Source organism: Arachis ipaensis, chromosome B9 (genome assembly GCF_059453495.1).
Source record: "Arachis ipaensis isolate K30076 ecotype BB chromosome B9, ASM5945349v1, whole genome shotgun sequence".
Classification (NCBI taxonomy): Eukaryota; Viridiplantae; Streptophyta; class Magnoliopsida; order Fabales; family Fabaceae; genus Arachis; species Arachis ipaensis.
The window spans coordinates 8,643,677-8,667,815 of record NC_142444.1 but is presented as its reverse complement, the minus strand read 5'-3'; the positions used below and the strand labels follow the sequence as shown (position 1 = coordinate 8,667,815).

The 24,139-nt window shown below is 28.5% G+C and overlaps 2 protein-coding genes across 3 annotated transcripts; one reads left to right on the top strand and one right to left on the bottom strand.

Annotated features, from left to right (window-relative positions):
• Window positions 1–2,744: 2,744 nt before the first annotated feature.
• Window positions 2,745–3,194, bottom strand: LOC148543667 (uncharacterized). The gene has a single exon (XM_088498627.1). The coding sequence runs from the start codon at window positions 3,192–3,194 to the stop codon at window positions 2,745–2,747; it is 450 nt and encodes a 149-aa protein (XP_088354753.1).
• A 10,097-nt stretch (window positions 3,195–13,291) lies between these two features.
• On the top strand, window positions 13,292–18,903 carry LOC107619099 (Metallo-hydrolase/oxidoreductase superfamily protein). 2 transcript variants are annotated; one of them, XM_016321318.3, is made up of 13 exons: window positions 13,301–13,566; window positions 13,767–13,894; window positions 14,006–14,118; window positions 15,381–15,422; window positions 16,101–16,156; window positions 16,282–16,358; window positions 16,558–16,659; window positions 17,324–17,443; window positions 17,652–17,728; window positions 17,824–17,887; window positions 18,008–18,058; window positions 18,486–18,534; window positions 18,668–18,903. In XM_016321318.3, the coding sequence occupies exons 1-13, from the start codon at window positions 13,425–13,427 to the stop codon at window positions 18,784–18,786; spliced, it is 1,140 nt and encodes a 379-aa protein (XP_016176804.1). In that variant the 5' UTR covers window positions 13,301–13,424; the 3' UTR covers window positions 18,787–18,903. The 2 variants fall into 2 exon arrangements, with proteins under 2 accessions (XP_016176805.1, XP_016176804.1); XM_016321319.3 differs by lacking the exon at window positions 16,558–16,659 and having other exon boundaries at window positions 13,292–13,566.
• The last annotated feature ends 5,236 nt before the right edge of the window (window positions 18,904–24,139 follow it).

Genomic DNA, 24,139 nt, shown 5'->3' with positions numbered 1-24,139 from the left:
TGTTCAGGAGACAAAACTGAAATGTCTCCTCCATCCTGATGAGACATTTCTGGACAGACAGATTCATCACTTGGGACAGTTTTGGGTTTTTCTTGACTTGCTTGATGGTTCACATCAGCTTCACTTCCTGCATCATCATCTAAAAAGGCACTGGGAATTGAATTAGTATCACAAAAAGTCACATGTATGGATTCCTCAATAGTTCTATGTTCTTTGAGGTAAACCCTAAATGCTTTGCTAGTGGTGGAGTATTCAATAAACATTTGTTCATAGAATTTTGGATCAAATTTTTCAAGATTTTCTTTATTGTTAGGTACAAAATATTTGCATCCAAAAATATGGAAATACTTAAGATTTGGTGGGGTTCCTTTCCAAGGCTCATATGGAGTTTTCTTTAAACATTTTCTAATGATGATTCTATTAAGAATATAGCAAGCTGTGTTGACAGCTTCAGCCCACAAAAATTTTAGTACATCATTTTCACAAAGCATTGCCCTAGTCATTTTTTGAAGGCTTCTATTCCTTCTTTTAACTACCCCATTTTGTTGAGGAGTCCTAGGACATGAAAATTTATGAGCAATACCAAAATCATCACAAAATTTTTCAAAATTTTGATTTTTAAACTCATTTCCATGATCACTTCTCAAGTGGGCAATTTTTAAATCTTTTTCATTTTGGATATTTTTACAAAGAGAAGAAAAAGCATGAAATGCATCATTCTTGTAAGCTAAGAAAAGAACCCAACCAAATCTAGAGTAATTATCCACCACCACCAATCCATAGTGTTTACCGCTCAAACTTTGAGTTCTAGTTGGACCAAAAAGATCAATATGCAACATTTCTAATGGTCTTTTAGTGGAAATTTTATCTTTTGGTTTAAAAGGAGATATTACTTGTTTGCCTAGTTGACAAGCATCACAAGTAATATCCTTATCAAATTTAATATTAGGAATTTCTCTAGCCAAATTTTTCTTAACAAGCTTAGAAATTTGGTACATGCTTGCATGACCCAATTTCTTATGCCAAAGCCATTTTTCAGATTCAAGAGAAGTAAAACATGTTATTTTTTATCTTTTAAATCCTCTAGAGTTAATCCATATACATTATTACATCTTTTTGTTTTAAACAAAATTTCTCCGGATTTTTCACAAATAACTAAGCAATCCAATTTTCTAAAAATAACTAAATAACCAAGATCACACACTTGGCTAATGCTTAGTAGGTTGTGCTTTAATCCATCAATAAGCAAAACATCATTAATGAAAGAAGAGAAATTCTTACCCACTTTACCTATGGCCACTATTTTTTCTTTTCTATTGTCACCGAAAGTAACAAAGCCTCCATCATACTCATCAAGCTTGATGAAGAATGTTGACTTTCCGGTCATATGCCTAGAGTACCCACTATCCATATACCACATGTTGTCCTTTCTCTTGGATGCTAGGCAAACCTACAAAACAAGCTTAAGTGACCCTAGTATAGGTATCCAAATCTTTTTGGATCCTTTGATGTCAAACCATCTTTTTTGTCCCAAGCCATTATAATCACAAATAATTTTGTAAACTTTATCTCCAATCATCCTTTCACTTATGAAGCACTGAATAGGGAAATGTCCATTCCGATTGTATAATCTACAAAATTTTTGAGTTGCTATTTTTCTAAAGCTTGTTTGGTTTTGAAACCTTATGTTATCCGAAGAGGATGCCATGTTGGTAAAAGAAAATTTTTCAATGAATTTTTCAGATTTGTGAAAACCTAAACCAGCTTTATCATAAAGAGGTTTTTGGCTAGCCAAGAGTTAATTTAAATTATCAGAACTTTGAGCAAAGTTGGCTAGGTCCTCTTTTAAGTCTTTTTACCTCTTTATGCAGCCACTCATTTTTCTCAAAATAATTTAGATTTGCGGTCACAGAATGATGATATTCACAGCTCTTAAGTTCAGCTTTTAACCGCTTGTTTTCTTCAACAAGATCAACAGCAGTTTCGGCTTCCCTTAATTTAGCTTTAAGAAAACCATTTTCAGCTTTTAGTATTTCTATTTGAGACTCAAGATCTTGATTTTTCATTTAGGAAACATTTAATCTTTTCAGAAAGATGATCAATCATAAGATGAAGGTATTTAGTGGAAGGATCATAAAATACTACCTGCTCTATGTGATCGGCCATGAGACAAGTTTGAGATTTGGTTTTTGATTCTTCGTCTTCTCAGTGTCATTTTCCAAGTCTTCCCAAGATGCCATGAGACCTTTCTTCTTTCCTCTTTTCGGCTTGTCCTCCTTCTTCAGTTTTGGACAATCAGACTTGAAGTACCCAGCTTCTTTACAGTTGTAACAGATCACTTTGCTGAAATCCCTCTTTGGCTTCCTTGAGCTGCCTCCTTTGTTTCGTTCCTTTAGTTTCACCATTTTCCTGAATTTCTTAGCAAACAAAACAAAATCATTTTCAGATGAGTTATCGCTGGATTCATCATCCAGAGGTTCAATAACAGATTTGAGAGCAATTCCTTTTTTTGTATCTTTTTTCAAATATGTGTTTTCAAAGGCAAGTAAATTTCCTCTCAAATCATCATAAGTCATAGTATCAATGCCACTGCTCTCAGCTATTACTATTGCCTTGGTTTCCCACTCTTTACTGAGACATCTCAATATTCTCCTCACAAGCATATATTCGGAATATGTAATCCCCATAGCATCCAAGCCAGTGATGATAACGTTGAATCTTTCAAACATTTCATTAATCGTCTCTCATTCCTTCATTGAGAATATTTCATATTCTCTGTTTAGCATGTCTATTCTGGATCTTTTGACTAGAGTTGTGCCTTCATGAGTAACTTGAAGTTTGTCCCATATTTCCTTTGCTGTTATGCATCTTGATACCCATCGGTATTCCTCGAAGCTGACTGCACAGTTGAGCAAGTTGACCGCTTTGGCGTTGAGTTCTACTTTTTTTCTATCATCATCATTCCATTCAGCTTCACCTTTCAGAGTAACCACACAATCAGCTCCTGTAATGGTTGGAAATTGTGGACCTTCCAGGATTATCTTCCAAAGTCTGTAATCTACAGATTGAACAAATATCTTCATTCTTTCTTTCCAGTAACTGTAATTCTTTCCATTGAAGAATGGAGGTCTGTTGCTTGACTGCCCTTCTGTTAGAGTATAGGCCACCACATTTGAGCCACTGTTAACCGCCATCAGGATCTTTTCTCCAAGCTGCAAAGCTTGATCTCTTTGAGACCAAGCTCTGATACCAATTGATGGTAATCAGTGGCTAAGAGAATGGGGGTTGAATCTTAGCTCTTTTTTACTGAATATTACTTTCTGACTTTTAAAGAAACTTTAGGAGATATTTCTGCTTTTTGTCTCATAACAAGTCAACAGACATTTTCTTTTTGTCTTGCAACCGGTTAGGAGATATTTTTCATTTTTGTCTCAACCGCAATAGAAACAAAATAGGTGTAGAAGAGAAAGAGAGAATCACACCCAGAAGTATTATAGTTCAATTGCTAAGTGCAATGCAGCCTACATCCAGTCTCCATCACAACAGTGAACAGATTACAAAAACCAATTCTTCCCTAGGATCTACCCAATCCTACCTGGGACAAATCCAGATTCAATCCCCAAATCTAAACTTGACTTGGACTCCTACCAAGCTTTCAATCGCAAAGTGCTAACCCAACTTGCAAGGGAATCCCTACAGGATCATGAAACACAACATACAGATGTACAAAGAAACTCTGAGACGACATCTCTAACTTTTTCTCTAGTATTGATCACTGTCTTTTTCCTCTCACTGGATTTTTCTTACAAACCTCACCATGTTTGCCTTTTACCATGAGACCTAGACAGACAACACTAAGAAAAAGAAAATAAAATGAACAACATTGAAGGAGAAGAACTCAGGAACAGGAAGCTTGGGTAGCTATGAGAACTCTGTGCTTTTCACTTTCTCTCCTTGATCTCAACCCTTGGCCCCACCCTTATTATAGAAGGGGAAGCTTCCAAGGTTGAAACCGGTTCAACCAAGCCAGCAACATCTTCTCCAACAAATAGTAGCGGTTCGGACAGAGAGAAGAGAGAGGAAAAACCGAAACAAAACTAACATGCATGTACCTCTCTCATCCCTTCTCATCAAGCTCCTTCACTTTGAGCCCTTGATCTTGACTTTGGCTCCAAGAAAGAACTCTGACCCTTGATGAACCTCTGATCCTTGACAGCTCCTTCATTTTCATATTTGCTTCTTCCTCTTCGTAGCTCCAGTAGCTACCTTCTATCTTGGAATAACAAAAATGGAAATGATCTGTACCCACTGCGATCTTCTTCTCTGACCGAGACAGATTTTTTCTTTTCTTGGCATGGAAGATCTTAAAGCTCCTTTTCAAAATCTTACCTTCAATAGCAAAGATCTAGCAACACCATGCTTCGGATCTTCCTTTTGCAAAGGCTATTATCAACCTAGCCTTTTCTTCTTCCATTAGCCTCACTGTTACTTTTCTCTGATAACTTTTACTTGCTTCTTTTCTCTGATTGAAGTGACCGAATGAAAAGAGAGAGAAGAAAGAGAAGAAACAAAACATTCAATGCACAATTAAATGAAATTGAATTGTGAATTTTGATTACCTATGTGAGCATTTAACCAAATTGAAATTTGAGTTCCAGTAACCAATGCATGCATTCAATTTAATTAAAATTTGAATTCCACCGATAAAAAAAAGTGGGTAAGCGAAGAGTGCATCATCAAATTGGACCCCTTTTATTTTGTTTTTAACGTACGGCTTCCTTGGATCATTTTCTCCATCATTTTATTTTATCAAAATGGGCTTGAGATTTGGGCTTATCTCCAATTCAAGTCTCAGCAACTTGAATGATCTAATTTGGCAACAAGCAAATTAATTCATTTATCAGTTTGGGTTCATGTGACTTTGGCCCAATTATCAAAATCTGCACACTAACAAACTCATCATACAAACAATTGGAAGTAAATATTGAAATAACAATTTTCTAATTAATATTTTTAATAATGTTTCATCATAATAATTTAAGTTTTCCAAACTCAACAATTATTAATATAATACGTTAATAATTCATTAATTAATATTATTTAAGATACACTAATTTATAATTTAAAACTAAATAAACTTTACTTTAAATTAATAAATATAACTCTAAATGTAAATATTAAAATTTATAATTTTATGATCCATTTAATTGGATTTTAAAAAAATGTTAGGATTTTAAAGTTTTATTTAATTTAAACATAACTTCTTAATGTAAATATTAAATTTTATTTTTTCTTAAAAAATAATTTTTATTTATTTATTCATTTCTTCAATTCATATTTTGTTTTAATTCAAAACGTTTTAAATTTTAGTTGATATTTTGATCACATATTTAGTTCTAATATTTATACTGAGTTTAAATTAAATAGCGTTTGATTCTAAATTATAATTTTTAAATTTTATATTTTTGAATAATATTAAATAATAAATATTATTAATTGAATTTCCAAACTTTAAAATTAATCAAGTTAGATTAAACTAATTTTGTTAAATATAATTTATTAAACATTAAAATTTTTGTCATTAAAAACGAGATAAATTCATATAAAAAAGTATAACTATATCAGGTGTACATAAAAAATTTACTATCCAAATTAGTTACTTATACAAATATATATTTATACACAAATATATAATAATAACTGATTGTTGATATGCATATAGTATCTATTCTATTATATAAAAATCGGATGTCTGTACTTAATGATAAAGCTGACGTGGCATACTTTAGAGAGTGTTTCCCGATTTAATTGTTTTATCTCATTCAATACAATTTATTACACTGACTTAATTATATCAACTAATTAATTTGATTAGATATTTAAATATTTCTTTTCTTAATATAATTTATTATAAATTATATTACTTAATTAATTATACTACATTAATTATAATTTGTTATATTAGTGAATTAGTCTTTTCATTTATAAAGTCTAAAATAAAATAAATAAATTGTTATTTATTCTAATTAAATTTGTTTATATACTATATATGAATTAATGTCTATTCTATTATATAAAAATCGAATTTCTACATTTAATGGTGGAGCTAATATGGCATGCTTTTGAGAGTGTTTTTCGATTTATTTCTTTTAACTCATTAAATATAATTTATTATGAGATTAATTATATCAACTAATTGATTTGATTAGATATTTAAATATTACATAATTATTATAATTTATATCAATTTATTTTAATAGTATTTCCTAATTTATTTCTTTTAATATTCTGGTAGTATTTTTTAATTTATTAAATCAAATTAGGTATAAATTATGTATATTAATTAATTGATTTGATTAACTTATTAATAATTAAAATAATGAATCTATAAATAAAATAAACAAATGAGATATTTTTAACTAATAATTAAATCAAATTAAATTATATGTATGGAGTCAAATTCAAATTATGTGAATTAAATACTAAACTAAAATATGATCATTTCTTACTTATTCAAATTAAATGCAATAAATACAAATTAATTTTGTTAGATAATCATGATTTTCTGGTCTTCTATATATAGACGGCCACAAAATGATAAGAATCATCATTTTTATCGATTTTGTTATTTCAACTCTTCTTTTCTTCTTTTTTTTTTCTTTATGTAAAATTTCTTTTATGGATAAATGAGAAGGTATGTATGAATAATGTTTCGTTGATTGTTTGTTTATAACTCAAAAATATCTCAATTTAAGCCTTATCGTTGCTGATGGAATTGGATGACAATGTGCTCGGCATACTTGCGGCTTAAGAAATCAGGTCATGTGTTCGAGGTGCACCGATGCAAACTTTTGGAGCACTGCCGTTGAATTCATTGTGTAGCTACAGCAAATTATGATATAGTGAAAAAACGTTTATGCATGCATGCTATTCTTCTTTATATATGTATCCCTCTATTTTTACAATTCACATCTTTATATATTAGATTCTTTTTGACATTATTTAAATTTGATATTTTTTTTCTATTTTTAAGCTTCTAATCATTTTTTGTCTTAATATTTTGTTCTCATCAATTTCTATATTTTATTTTAGGTTAACTTTGTAGTTCAAATATAATCATTTATGTCATTAATTGACTTGATATTAACAATAAATAATTCGAAAAAGGTATTTTTTTAAAACAATTCACCTAAATTTAAATTATTACGTTAAACAGATGATGATAAATATTTTTGTATTAAATCTCTTATAAAAGAAACTTATTGAAATGTTATGTTATATGATATAATTTGATTATATATATATATATATATATATATATCTTTTTTATCTCCCATCTAAATTATTTGAATTGTCATATTATTTATTTTTAAATTTAATTAAATATCTAAATATTTTACAATTTAATATAATTTAATTTATATAAATACATGATTTTAAATATTTATATAATAAATTCTAGAGATATTTTTTACAAGTTATAATTTTTTATCTGTATATTTAACTTCTAATAATATTTTTTATTTATTAATATATTATTTCTATTATTTGAGTATCCATAACGCATTTTTTCATTGTACAAGTTACTTGGAAAAAAAATGATAAAATTTGATTTATAAAAATTTAAAATTGAGCGTTTACTATGAGTAAACTCAAATTTTAATTTATTTTTTATATTATATAAATATTAAATTCTTTGATTAAACACTTATTTGTTTATGATAGGATATTATATATATAATTTTTATATTGGCAATTAAATTTCAATTGCTACACAAAAATAATATATTTTAGGTAATTGTATATTTTTTGTTATTTTAAAAATTATTATATATTTTTAAAATTATTTAATTATGTTTATTCTTTTAAAAGGATTGCTATTATTAGAGAACAACTAAATATTAATATTCTAAATTTTTGAAGTATAAATCTTAAAATAAATATATATGATTATGATTAATGGTTATAATTGGAGTTTTTATTCTATTCTAATTTTTTTCAGAACATATTTGTCTTATTTAAGTTTTATTTTTTTATTGATTGCTTTTTTTTTTGGTATACTTAACTGCCGTTAGTTTATATCAATTAAAATTTATACCTTAAATAAAATAGTTATGTGTCTAAAAAAATGAACAAAAAAAAATTTTTATTTTTAATCAAAATTGATGTCGCTTTAGCTTTTTTTCTACATCACATCTTATATTTTTACTATATTTATAAGAGAGTTTTTATTCAAATTAAGAAAGTTTTTTAGTTATTTTTCTTTCTTTTAGTTTTAAATATTATTTACTAATATAATAAAAAAATAAAAATAAAAATAATTATTCACATAATTAAAATAAATATCCTAATATATACATGATCTTATGTATACCAAGAATTATTATATATAATAAATAATTATTTATTTTTTTTAATTACTATTTATAAAATTTATTACATAATTTTATCCTCTTAATATCAATATTTAATGAATATAAGATATAAAATATTATTTATATTATTTAACATACAAAACAAATATCTTAAGTCATCATGTAGAACAAGAAGTATAATAGTGCAAATACTTATTTATTTATTCTATTTATCTATTCTATTATATAAAAATTGGGTTTCTACACTTAATGATGGAGTTGAAAGTTATTTTACTTAAAAAAATTGTAAAATGATTATTACTCACTATTTTTAAGTTAAACTTTAATTTTTAGAATAATTTTATAAATTTCTTAATATAATAATTATTTTGTGTTTTTTAAAATATCTAAACATATAATTTTTTTTTTACTTTTATAAATTTTTCCGTGCTTAGCCCGGGTTCATACACTAGTTTTTATAAAAACTAATTCACAAACATAAAAACTGTTAGAATATAATTAGAATCAATTAGAATTATTTAGTATATCTGAATATTTATTATAGAATATTACGTCTTTATTATTACGATTCTCTTAATCCCTATAAATACCCTTCTATATTGTATCATTTCACACAATTTGAATAGACAACTTAAACACACTCAATAATATACAAATCTTTTCTCCAGTTTAGTCTCTTGTTTCTAACAAAAACAAAATTATAATTGGATGGAAACCACCTTATTTGCCCTTTTTAAAAAAAATGTTAACTTTAATATTTAATGATGCTTTAATTTATTTTAAAAAACATTATTTTTAAAAATGTATTTAAGACCAATGTTTTTAAGTTTCACAACCAAAGTAAATGAAAGATTTTATTACTCAGCTAGTCCTTATAATTTCGCGAATTTTTCAATTAGATTCTTATACTTTTTTTTTTTTAATTGGATTTTTACACTAATTTTTTTTTTCAATTAGGTCCCTCTTGACAGTAATTGATTTAATTTTATAAGGATCCAACTAAAAAAAATTGGTGCAAGAACCCAAACAAAAAAAAGTGTAAGAACCCTATTAAAAAAAATTTTGATACACGAACTCAATTAAAAAAAAAAAAATATAAAGATCTAATTAAAAATTTTACAAAATTATAAGAACCAATAGATTAATTAAACCTAAATAAAACTTATTCATAGGTGTTAAGTCCATCAACGCGCCAAAAGAGAAAACAATAAAAATATGCTACTTTAGCCCAAAAAAAAAAAATCTTTTTACTCATGCCTTTTAATAATACAGTCTTTTTAGACTCCGCCCAATTATATTTTACAAATATTATTTTTTTTTACAAATTTTTAATATGAGCTCTTCTAATTAGAGCAAAATATCTTAACTAAATTGTCTACGTTTATTGTTTTGAAAGATTTTATTAGTATTTAAAAAAAATTAATTTATCCAAAATATAAATTTTTAGGAGTTTATTTGTCACTTTACTCAATTTTTAATTAGTCACACTTAATCTAACTACATGCTCAATAATGACCCTGCTTTTACATTAATAACTACTGCTATTCGTCGTAGATCAGAGCTCCATTTAAAGGTGGATTCGAACCCCCAACACTTGTTTAAGTGAACTAATAAGCTAACTACTAAACCAACCCAACTTGATTCACCTATATGTATTTTTTTTTTTGGTGAACAACTAAGTAAAAAAAACAAAAGAACAGAAAAAAAAAGAAATCAGGTTCTTAACAGTAAGAGAGAACAAACCACCTCTGACGGCTGGTGTCAAAGGTGAACCTCATCAGCTCCGCTACCTTCAGATCCTATCTTTGCCAACCGATCTGCCACGACATTAGCTTCTCTCGGGATAAGCTCAAAACGAATATCCCAATCCCTTCTTAACTTCAACTTAAAGATCAGTTGTATCACTTCTTTTTCAAGATATCAGAGTGAAACTTGCCAACCTATAAGTATTTATTATCAGGCGATTTGCCATTTTGTTTTCTTGAATTACCAAAAATTGAAAGAGACTATATGTTTTGTTGTTTGAATTATTGATTTTGAATTTTGTTTTTATTTTTCTATTTTTTCAAAATTACTATATACAATTACACACGCAAAAAGTCAATTATTTTATTTAATTAATTTATTTAATTTATTTAAACACATTAATAAATTAATTTTTTATTTAATTTAATTGATATAAATATTAAATTATTTAATATTTTATTTGATCACATTAATTATAATTAATTAATTATATTAATTATTTGATTTGAATAAAATAAATAAATTGTTTTTATTTTATTTGCATTAATTTTTTTATTTTATGTATTTTAATTATTGATTTTTAAGTGTTATAATTAACTATTTATTTGATTTAATAGAGATAAATATCAAATTATATAATATTTTATTTGACTACATTAATTATAGCTAATTAATTATATTAATTATTTGATTTGATTATAATAAATAAGTTGATTTTATTTTAATTTATATTAATCTTTTTGTCTTATGTATTTTGATTAATAATTTTTAAAAATGTTACAATTTTTACATAATATATTTATAAGATATTTTTTATTTATTTAAAATATTTTATTGAACTAAACAATTATAATTAATTCACTATATCAATTATTTAATTTAATTAATTCAAATATTTATTATTTGATTCAATTTATTATCAGTTACTGTTTGAGTTATTATTTACCAATTTTTTTTATTTTCTTTTATCTTAAATATTTTTATTTTAAATTTTAGAATTCTATTCATTGTTTTATTTTTAATATCAAATCTAATATTTTTATTAATATTTTTTATAATTTATTATCTAATAATTATATGGTCACCATTAATTATATGATCATAAATATTTTTTTAATTTATTGAAAAAATACAATCTCATTCCTTCCTTTTTTTTTTTTTAGTTTACCTATTTCTTTATTTTATAATTTATTCATGTAAAAAATTTATATATTTTAGAAGAGAATCTCATTTTTTTACTAATCGTTCTTCCATTTGATAATATTTCTTTTCTTCTATGATGCATTATTTTTACTCTTTGATTTTTTTTTATAAATTATAAAATATTAGTATTTGTTATTGTGCTCTATCTCTTCTATTTTTTATTTTGTTCCTATTTATTTAAGTTTTTATAATTTTTTATTATAAATTTTATCATTTTTATTCCATACAAGTTAATTTATCACAACTCTTTACATGTTGAGTCTTCTCAATATTTAAATTATATTATTTACATGCTTAATTTTATTTTTAATTTAGAAAAATGCATGAGTGATGAAATAGCATCGATAAATGTTGTTGTGCATCTTCTTCTTTATCGTTTTGTCTTACCACCCTTTTTGTAGGGATAATGAGTAATTATATATAATGGTGCATATGCATAAAGGATAGGTATAAATTGTATCATATCTTTTGTTAGTAAACTTTAAATACTTTGATGTAATAAAAGTAGAGGTTGGGAGTATTATTTTCCTGGGGATGGAGAAGTGTCCTCGAAGGCAGAAAAGTGGTGGAGAAAAGGCTGCAATGAAAAATTGGCACTAGAGAGGACATCCATATTGTTGGCGAGCCATGACTTCCTCTGCCATACCCCTGTATATTATCTCTGGCAGTGTACCTACAGAACACAATACTACCATTTTTTAGAGTGAAGGATTTAATAAACCAAGAATAGAGAAGTTGGAACCAATAACTCATCCAAAAGATTTTTCCTGTGGATATCAGTAATCGAATATTATAACAATCCAATTGGTGGAGGATGAAGACAACTACATTGGACTCTGAGTAATACACACCAATATTTTGTTGCATCAGGGTACAAAGTTGCCTATAATTTCTTGCACAGCCCAATCAAAAGCTGCCTAGACTCCAGACAAAGCTTCTTGTGGAAGAGGATATAGAAACTCTTAATCCCTCACAAGATAAAGAGTTTTCTCTGGAAGTCGCTACATGACCGCCTCCCAGTTTTACAAAATATTCATCGCAGGTTTCCAGAAAACATCGAGGGAGTGCCCCGTCTGCCACAGGGAAGAAGAATCAACCTCCTATTGCTTAATCTATTGTACCGAAGCTCAAGAAGTGTGGAAGAGAACGCCTATTAACTATTTATTACCGCTGCAAAGAACGACGACCTTTCGAGAGTGGTAGACACGTATAAAAGAAAAGATAGCACAATAGCACCATGCCGATTTTGAACTTAATATTCTTGTTATCACCTGCTGGAGTGTCTGCAAAAGCAAGAACCTGAGAGTATTCAAACAAACCAACAGAAGAGTGAAGCTATGAACGAACTTCAATGCTACCACAGAGGAGTTTGAGTCATAATTTTTGAAAGATCTTCTTTAATTTTTTGTTATCCTTTCAATTATTCCAAAACTACGTTATTATTGCTTTTTACTATTGCTGAGCAATTTATAAGAAATTCCCAAATTCTAATTTTAAGTCCACATTTAAACAATTTCAATTATTTTAGTAATAAAATAATACATGTCAGTGTCTTTAGAAAAAAGATTTTTTTATTCTTTATAAAAAAAATTTATAAATTACTTTAGACCAATAAATTTGTAATCATTGTAGGCAACTATAGAAATTTATATGAATTTTTTCAAAATTACATTTAAACGCAAGGACTACACGTAATATTTAAAACAATGGCATTTAAGGTGAGAGGAATCTATTTGTCCTAATTTTTTTTTTACGATGGACACACAACTTTCTCAATGACATCATATAGACACATAGGCACATAACACGCTAAATAAGCGCTATATAAGTGAAAGAATTCATCTATCATGCGTTCTAAATAAAAGGGATTTTGTATTTTTCAATTTTCAAAAACGAATTTGTGCTCGAATTAAAAGTTTAGAGACTAATTTGTCCTATTCTCATTTATATTTTACTTAATTATTTTGGAAAAAAAGATTCGGAAGAATCAGGTTCGAGAAAAGGAATACTTTTGCTGTGTCTGACACACACACAACAGAAAGAAAGAAAGATCCAGTATTCAGTGTGCGCGTCCAACGAAGCCGATTGGTCTGCTTAGCAATGGTGGTTGCTCCCTCCATTCGGCTTTTCCCACCTTCCTTCTCCTCCATTCCCTTTCCTCATCGCTCTCCCTTTTCTTCCCGTTGGCGCTCTCCTTCTTCCGTCTCTCTTCTCCTTCCCATTCACTCTCGCCTCCAATCCAGTAACTATCTAACTAACTACTCTCCAATTTTGTTCCACTTATTTATTTATTTATTATCATAATTTGATTGCATGATTGTACTCTGATATTATTTAATTGAAGCTAGAACTATGCTTTTGGATTGTTCGGACTCTTAATTTGATATGGAATTAGGTGAAATTTGTGTTGATTTTTTGCCTTTATTCTATTTGCTGCTGCAGCTTCCGCAAATGGAGATATTGGGGTTGAATTACCTGGTGATCAGGCAGAGATTATATTCATGGGGACTGGAACCAGTGAAGGGATACCTAGAGTTAGCTGCTTGACTAATCCTCTGAAAAAATGTCCGGTACAATGAAGAAAAAAAAAATCTTTTTGGTAAAAATAATTAAGATTTTGCTGCAATGGAAGTGAATGTTTAGGGTTTTGTTAAGATTTCTATTTTTCATGATTGTTGTAGGTATGTTCAAAGGCTGCTCAGCCGGGCAATAAGAATAGGAGACTTAACACGAGCATCCTTGTTCGTCACCCGGGCTCCTCAGGAACTCACAACATTCTTATAGATGCTGGAAAGTAAGTTTTTAGTCTGTGTGTGATCTGCAATTATGTTAGATTATGGATTAGGATGAGCTTTTTACTTATTTTGTTTTGATGTTAGTCCAAGTATACGATTTCATGATGGCGTTACATTTGTCCCATCACCAAAATTTAGAATGTTTTTGAACATATAAAGACTTGCTGGAACATATACTGGATTACAGTAAGCAGACAATAGATGATTTAGTTAAATTGTTTGGGATATTTTGATGCAGCAATGAATCATAATAAAACTTTAGACCTATGCAGGTAGTAATTAGAATAAGTGAGGTAACTGTTGAGAACTTAGGTTGGGAATATAAGGTGTTCCCAATGGCATTCAGGGACGTGTAATTACAACTTTGATGGACACTTGAGAATTGAGATATTGTGGCATGCCACTTGCAGTTGCTGGAAATAAGTGCGTGATTTTAGGTCCATAATGGAGAGAATTGTTGGGGTAATGACGAAGAAGTATAGATTTTTATGAGAGGGGAAGTGGAAAGCAGGGACGAACTAGAAAGTTGGAAAGCGGGGAAGGAGCCAAGAGTGTACATAATATAGAAATAAAGATCAATACCCTGGAAAGAGGATTGGATGAACCTGATGCACTTCTGTCGTTAATGTTCGTGGCTGGAGTGATGGCTGATATTTGGTTTGGTCTTCTTGGTAAAGCAAACAAACAAATGATTGGAGAACAAGAGATATTGTTCCATGGGGTAGGGTTTTCTTCATCTATATTGTGTTAGACTAGATGAAAAAAAGTGTATTTGTAAAGGGTGGCTTTACTACTCCTGCATGGTCAAATTTGTAGCTTTCCTTCAAACTGCTTCCAGTATATATTTTATTATATGCCAAAGAAACTGAAAATTGATCTATGAATAATTGAAGAACGTTCAATATTTCTGGCTTTCTGCGATAGAAAAGCCTTCAATGAATTGAAACACTGAATTGCTAGATCTACTTTGATATCTACAATATGCATGTTCCTTATAGAATTGTGAGTGTCAATGAATTTTCCTTATGTTATAGTCTTTGATATATGGATATTAGTTAGGTTTGAGCTGTCTAGTCATTATATATACATTCTGTGTGTTAGGAAATACTGACTTCTGAACAGGTACATTTAAGTTTCTGAAACTGTAGTTCTGATTTTAGGGCATTTATAAAATCTGTTTCAAGGAAAAGCCCGACAACATTGTATCATGTGCTCGGTTCATTTGGGTGTTGATTACAATTTATTATTATTGTTATTGCAGATTTTTCTATCACAGTGCTCTGCAATGGTTTCCTGCATTTGGGTTAGTTCACTTGTTAAATTCTTAAGCTGTTTCTATGTAGTTATTTGAGATGCATTCTCTTTTTGTCTGCTTTATTTCTTTTCCTTTGAAGAAAGGGTGTTTTAGAGCAACGATTGAGTTGTCTCCATGTGACCTCAAAGTCACAGGTTCAAGCTTTAGAATTAGCCACTCGTGCTTGTATCAAATTAGGCTGCCTACATTACCATTTAGATGTGACTCTTCTCCATACCCTATGTAAGACAGGATGCTTTTCAATAGACTGCCTTTTTTATTTATTTTTCTTAGGAAAATTAAGGGAAATTTGAAAATATTATACAAAATTAATAATGAGGGTAAATAAACTGGTAAGTGGGTAAAGTATTCGAATAAGGCATACGAATAGTGGCATTTGGTAAGGTTATTATTCAGTGTCAAGCATGGGAGCATGAGTAGTGGTTTGTGTTATTACCAAATAGTCAAATACCCATGCAAAATAAAGAGGGATAATCAAATAGCTAGATTGTATTTTGATACTAAACAGTTTAAGAGAGAATACATTAAAATACGAGTACAAATTTTCTGTCATAGCAGCAGTGGCATTTCTTCTTGTATTAATGCAGTTTTTCTTTCTGTTTTTCTTGTTGTTCAATTGTTTTACTTCGCTTTTTATCTCTCTTTAACTAGTGTTTTTTCTTTCAGGATAAGAACACTTGATGCAGTAATTATCACTCATTCACATGCAGATGCCATTGGAGGTCTCTGACAGTACTTTCTAGTCCTCTCTGGATAAGTAATATCAACATGAAAAGTCTAATGTTTGCTTCAAATAATAAGTCTGCTTGGTCATTTAGATCTGACCCTGCTTCTATCTTCTTCGAAGGTCTTGATGATCTTAGAGATTGGACAAACAATGTTCAGCCACACATTCCAATATACGTGGCCAAGCGTGATTTTGAGGTTCACTTTCCTATGCTTCCCTTCTAAAATTAAAATAGTCTATTTTACTTTCTGCGTGTTATTTTTTGTGTGTTTGACTTTTGGAATAAAGAAGATGGAATAGCCTCTTACATCTTTGCAATATATTAAAGAAATCATCATTTCATTTCATGAGAATTTTGTGATGTATTGACACTTGAAATTGCTGCATTTGAATCAGCTTGCTTTCAACCTTAGGTTGTTGACTATTCAAGTATATATATCTAGTCTTAATGCTTTCTCTGGATTTCTTGTGGAAGTTATGCAACTAATTATATTGAAGGTAAAAAAGATTTATACAGCAACTGAGTGAGTCTTTTTCAAAGTTTAGGAGGATTCAAATTTTGTACTATACTGTATCTGGCTTTCTTATCCTACCTGAAAGGAATTTGTTCTGAAACCTCAAATACAGCAGTCTTCTGACAAAATGAAATTTTCCTTTTCTATAGTCTGAAGGTCAGAGTTGTGTCAGAAAATTCTGTCAAATCTCTTACAAATGTTATCTTTTTAAATCCAAGTGTTCAAATATTATTTCACCGTGAGCTTTTGAAATCAGACATGGTTGGGATTTGGGAAGTTCCACATCACATGTGATGACTTCAAAAATACCCTGCACTTTTAAGATTATTGCATTACTTTAATTAGTGTAGCAGCACAAGAAATGCTTTAGGGTAGAGTTTTAAACCTTTTTCCTTCTCAAATATTTTAATTTCAGGACGGAGCATAATAAGCTTGACTTGTCCTTTTTGCATATTTACTTTCCCTTATGCTGTGGATTTGGAGTTCCTCTTCTGTTATCCTTGAGAGGAAAAAGAATGAAAGCTCATGGCTCATTTTTAATGAGTAATGACCACCTGACTCATTCACCACGTGTTACTTGAATGAACAACTATTGAGATATGTCTTGAGGATTTTCTTTTAAGAATTCGTTACACTGAAATATGCAGGTGATGAAGAATACCCATTATTATTTAGTAGATACTAGTGTCATCACAACTGGTGCTGCTGTCTCAGACTTGCAATTCAATATTATATCTGAAGAACCATTTTCTGTACATGGACTGAAGGTCAATCTTACTAAAATTTGTAATAGTTCTAAGTTTGTTTCTTAGTCCTTTATAAAGAAATCAAGTTGTAAAATCACTTTTTTGAAAATCTGGCACAACAAGATCCTTTATCTTCTCACTTATCGCTCAATTAATTAATTGATTTCTGGCCATGTTTATGTCTTGTGCATGGTGTGGCTCTGATTTTCTTTGATTGTTGTAATTACAGATTACTCCATTACCAGTGTGGCATGGCAAAGGTTACCGATCCCTTGGATTTCGTTTCGGTAATATTTGTTACATAAGGTAATGCTTGTGTATTGACTATAAGCAGAAAAGTTCTTGCAATTCGGTCTAGTCCATCAATATATATGAGCTGATTCTTATATCTAAATATGCAGTGATGTCAGTGATATTCCAGAAGAAACTTATCCACTTTTGAAGGATTGTGAAATTCTAATATTGGTGACTCACACTACCATCCTATCTATCATGTCACAATCATTGCTTCATTTTTAGATTAAATAACAAAAACATATGATCTACAAATTTCTCTGTTGCTCATATGGTGTGTGATTTATACAGGACGCTCTACGGCCTGATCGCTCCTCTGCCACACATTTTGGACTTCCAAGGGTAACCTCTTACATTTGTTAAATTTTTCTTGGAGAAAAGAAGTAACGTTAATGTATATATGTAGGAATATAAACAAAGGATGAGAAGCGGATTAGTTAGAGTCTTGAAATTTGTGAAACTAGTGTTTGGTTATTGTCCTGAAACAAAGGAGACAAGATGTTAGGAACAAAAACATTTCTGGTCAAAGGGATGGAAACAAATATTTTGTACTTCCAAAGCAAAGGGACATTATATGTTAAGTTAATTTATGTACTTCGAAAATAGGAGGGACGTGAAAAAAGTATCTCTGCCATCCTACTGTCTTTGTCCTCGTCGACGGATAACTCTTCCAGGGTTCTTGGCAAATGCCACCAATGAATTATACAATGTAAAAATTCTTCTCTTTCTAAGTCCAGTTCTAACAGTATTCTGATCTTCCGGATTTCAGGCGCTAGATGAAGTCCGAAAAATTCAACCCAAAAGGACACTCTTTACAGGTAACATTGATTAGCCTGAGCATCCTTGTTAGGAGAAATTAACTTTAAAAATGCTGGAAGTCAGCATTCCATTTTCCATGTAATTCTTTTTAGCTCAATTATGTTCAATTTCTCCTTGTTTGGCAATTTGAAGGTATGATGCATCTGATGGATCATGAAGAAGTGAATGACTATCTTACAAAATTATTGGAATCTGAGGGCCTTGATGTACAATTGAGCTATGATGGGCTTCGTATTCCAATCACAGTTTAGCTTGCAACCATATTCTCATTCATATAGAAAAAGATCAATGTTGAGATGAAGATCAGTACAATTTTTTTGACAATATGAATAAATCAACCCTGCAGACTCTTGCAGCTATTTAACTTTTTTTCCCCTCTTTTCTGTTTTATTTCCTCTCACTTTTTGAATCTGTGTGCAAGTGTGTGTCAAACAACATTAAGGATGATGGCACACATAAAAATAAGTGGGAAATGTTAGGAAATTAATACTTTTGGTAGAAAAAAAATATGAGTTAGTTATTGTTAGCTCAAATGTGAGGCAAATACAAGGAAAAAATGTTAGTCATCTAACATTTTTCAAAATAAATTAAATGAAAGATTTAACAAATGTTTTAGTAAAGTGGGGTGACATAAATGGCAGATCATGTAAAATTCAAAAACCTCAAAATTTAAAGACACATGAGATTATAAAATTTGAAAACCTTATGGCTGCATTTGTTATTTAGAACTAGGCCAAAACTGAGTATTGTGTTTGGTGATTAGAGACTCAAATTAAAATTTTATTTTCGGGACATAAAATTTCAGTTCTTTCAATATCTCTAAAAAATAGAGACACAAGATATTGAAATTTTTAAAAATGAAATTGAAACTTTTATAATATTTCTTTGCAGAAATATTTTTATTTAACTTTTTAAATTTTGAATCCACCCCTCAATCTCTATATTTATCTTAAACCAAACATAATATTAAAACATAACTTAGTCTATCTCTTAGTCTCAATTCTCCTTTCAAAGGCAGTCTAGATGTTGAAGTTGCCTTCTACACAAAGTGTTCACAACAAGCAACAGCCATGGACTATGCTCCAAAAGGTAATAAAACGAAACTCATTTTAGATCAATGTTAATAAAAATTCGGGAAGAATAGTTTTTGCAAATTGGATTTATTGCATTGTGTCAACAATGATCGCATTATCATCATTGAATTTTAATGTGCATTGAACTCTAATAGATAAATTATTCTAACTCTCCCTCAGCTTGAAATCTTTGTAATGTAAAAAATCGATATTTACTTTGTGATGTTTAAATAACATGGGGCATAACATTCCTAGACGACGGAAAGGTCGTGTCCGGTTACATTTGATTTGGACAGCAAAACTTTCACTATGTTGGAATTAGTGCTTTGACAATGACAATAATATTATTGCGGTCGTAGATTTGGTTGCCACATTTGCTATATTGTAAATGGAACCGTAGAACATTGCCATAATGGTATCTACTTTGTTAGGTATCACCTTACACTTTCCACATCATAAAATTCATGTTGCGGTTCCAAGTCCACAATGTTTTCTATCCACCGGTCAATCAAACTAATTCAAGATATTTTTAGTTTTACTTTCATGAAATTTTCTCATGTGCCTTTATCCAATGGAAAGATTATCTTTCTCGTTAATACTAAAAGGATTTCCTTCTTTAGTCTTATTTTGATAAGAATATTTGTATTTTTATGGAATGTATACTACCATTTCTATTTCCATTGATTTCTATATAAATATGTTAAGCAATAATATAACAATGTCTCTAATAAGAACTGATATTTAGATAAGATTTACTTTTTGTCATTAAAAATTAAATAAATTTTATTTTACTTAAATTAATAAATATTATTATATGAATTTAAATTTAATGTATTATTAGTATAAAATAATTTTATATATATATTTAATTACGTAATCTTATATTAATAAAAATAATTTTATTATATGAATTTAGTGCATCAAAATTAAAATGTTTTTGTACTATAGAGATAGAGATGTTAGGTATATAAATTCAAATGTTTTCGAACGGGGCATTTGCGACGGAACTCCATGGATAGATGATTGAGCATGTGACTTGTGAAAATAAGCGTTGATAAGGAAAAATGGAAAATTAATAAATCAAATCAGCACTCAAAAGTATGGCATGAAAATTATAAAAGGATTATTGCCACCCATTTGAAAGGATGCGACGTCCTCCTTCTGCCAGAGAAGCATATCCTTATCTTTCTTTCCTTTTTTATATTATTAATAGCAAAATCAAATTTTTTTAAGTAATAATTAATCAATATTTATTTTTTTATTTTTAACATTTATTCGATCAATATTTTATTGGCGGATTACTAGACAAAAATTTAGTTCCTTAACAAAATTGAAAAACTAGTTACTAATTAGTCAACTGCATAAAAATAGTTATTAATTAGTCTATGTTCACGAAATAAATAAATAAATAAATTATAAAATAATAATGTAATAATTTAATCACCATTAAATTTATAATTTTTATTTTATGTGAATTTTATTATTTTATTTAAACATAATTAGACTCTCTTTTTTTTTTTATTTTATCAAATTTTTTTGCTTTAAAAGAGTTTGATCTCGTATACACATTATAATAGACCTTCATAATTAATATAATCAAATTAAATTCATCTTTATAATCAATTTTTATAATTAATATAATAAAAATTTACATTTTTAATTAAGTTTTGTAAATAATTTAACTAAATTGGAACTATATTTATAATCAAATATGAATAAAAATATAAAAAGTAGTGGTAATTTAAGTTTGATGTTCATAAAACTGTTTGATTTCTTGCTGCAAAAGACTCGATTGTTACACCCTAAAAAATTTGATTATTTTTATGGTTGATTACACATACGTGATAGTTAAAAACTTATAATTTTTAGTGTTGGAGCATTTTTTTTTTTTTGTCTTTTCATAGCAAATCTAAAAAGTTATAAAAATTGCTATTATAATGTATTAAGGAAAAAGTAAGGTTTCGAAAATTGGACTCATCATTGAACTGGTAAGATTGAAATTTCAAAAATTTAAAAGTTTGATTAAGATTAAGCTAGATTAATTTTTTTTAAATTAGAAGTGAGACTCGAATCCACAATTTCTAAATAAGTACAGAAAAATTATGCCACTTAAATTATAATTTATTAATACTTTAAGTAAATTAATTAAATAAGATATAATGAGATAATATATTTCTGTATAAAAAAATATTTTCCTAAAAACATAAATACTTAACCATTTTCCAAACCCAATTTTTACAATTGAATTTTTGTTTGAACCGAATTGATTAAGTTTTCGATTAATCTAATTGAACCAGTCGGTTCAATTCAATTCCTAAAATCATAAAATAAAGAATTATGAGTCAAATAAAAAATTTCAAACTTAATAAAATAATGTACCGAAAGTTAAGTATAATAAATTGCGAGCTCAACTTTAAAATAAGTATATCCTAACTTAATACATTCATAATTATTAATACAATAACATCAATTAGGGATCATAATTTATTTATGAACCTGATTTTATGGAGGCTTTTAGAGCTTGCTTACGTTTCTTTGAGCTTGACGTTTTGTGTGTGTGCGTGTCTTTTATCTACGGTATTTTCAATTCAGCAGATCGATGATTAATTTTTTATAAATCGAAATTTTATTTATGAATTTGCTCTTGGCTAATGAGTTTTACTGTATGTACAAAATAAAATCCGTGCAAATAAGATTATTACTTCACCATTCCAAATTAGCTGTTGTGTTTTTCGTTTTTTTTTTTAATTTGCTTCTTAAAAATAAATAAACAAATAAATAGAAGGATTTTAAATTTACAATACAGTGAATACACTATTCTTCGATCATTATATTAATTATAAAATAATAATTCAGGCGAAGGAGATAGGGACGCGATCGTTCTCTCCATAAGTCGTTTTCACTTTTCAATTTTTCATGTCTGTGGGATGCAATTCGTCAAAGGCTATGCCAACAATAATAATTTAATGTAATCACCTTGTGATTATGCTAATATATAATGACATATCAATATGTAGAAAGTAAAGGTGTACATGGTTCGGTCCGGTTCGAAAATCTAACTTGGTTTTGAATACTTTAGAGATTAATTTAGTGTGATTTTATCGAGTTTAGAGTTGGGTAAGGGTCTCAAAAATAGACCCGATTATTATTTTGGATCGGGTTCGGGTCATAGCTCGGATCACCTAAATTCGGCCTGGTGGTCCGGTCATCATACACAATTAATATTTTGTATTATTAACGATGGATAATGGCTATTCTTATGTGGAATTTAAATATTGTAAACTTTAATATTTTGTGTTATTAGTCATTATAAGATTATAAGTTAATGTTTTATGTTTAAAATGCATAAGACTTTAGACTAATGCATAATATTGTGTTATTTGTATTGATTTAAATATTTGGTATTATTAGACAATATTAGTATTAATTATGGTTATGCTTTAATTTTAGAGAAAGATTGGTTCTTGTTATTTTTTTTAAGTGAATTTTACTATGTGAATTGTGAAATAATTGGTGGAGATTAAGTAATTTTTACATGCTAAAGACCCGGTTTTAATTTTCACCCGACCCAAAAGTACGTAGGTTTTATCGGGTTTAAAATCGGGTTAGAGTCTAAAAATTAGGTCCGATCTATATTTCAGGTCGGATTTGGGTTAAGTCAAATCCGGTGTAACCCGACCCATGTACACCCCTAGTAAAAAAAAACTCTAGTATATGACTAATCAAAATGCAGTACAATAAAAAATCAAATACTATATTTCTATTTATATAAATACATATATTATTTTAATATATATTTGTATTTAATATATATTTTATACAAATTTTTATTTTAGTGACTATTTTTATGTGTACATATAATATAGTTAATTCTCAATTTATTATGACTAATATGTAATTTTTTAAACAGGACAACTTTTTCAATAAGAATACTAAAAATATCTTTTTATAAAAATATAACTTATTTATTTAATTTCACTTTAAATAAAAATAATATTTTATAATATATTAAAATCAAATATAATATATCATGTAATGACTAAAATAAAATATGTTTGCATAAAAATAATTAGAGAAGGATGTTGGGCTACCGTGGTTCGACTACGAGAGAAATTTCGAAAATGAATCAAGCGAGAGAACGTAAGATGAGATGATAATATATCCAACTCAAAATTTTAAAATTTCAAGTTAATGAGTCCCTCATTTTATAAACTCTTTATTCTTTGTTACTTTTTTTGATATGGAACTAATTTCATACACTCCTCGTACATACAATATTAACAAATGACACATTCATGCATTTGAATTGGCTCTTCTCATTTGATAATTGGTATATTGTTGATGCAAAAGGTCATCAGTACTACATGTGTAGTGTAGGAGGCAACACTTGAAAGTGGAAGGAAAATACTTGTTATAGAAAATAGACAAATGAGCGTGGAACCCACATGAATGGCATCATCATTTTAAAAGTAGGGGCCACTTGTATGATCTGCAGCTCTCATGTCCTCCACACTTGGGTCTTGTGTACTGT

Coding starts and splice junctions, on each gene's coding strand:
- LOC148543667 (XM_088498627.1), bottom strand. CDS start 3,194: ATGGCGGTTAACAGTGGCTCAAATGTGGTGGCCTATACTCTAACAGAA.
- LOC107619099 (XM_016321318.3), top strand. CDS start 13,425: ATGGTGGTTGCTCCCTCCATTCGGCTTTTCCCACCTTCCTTCTCCTCC. Junction 17,729..17,823: donor GGTAATATTTGTTACATAAG/GTAATGCTTGTG, acceptor CTAAATATGCAG/TGATGTCAGTGATATTCCAG. Junction 17,888..18,007: donor ATTGTGAAATTCTAATATTG/GTGACTCACACT, acceptor TGATTTATACAG/GACGCTCTACGGCCTGATCG.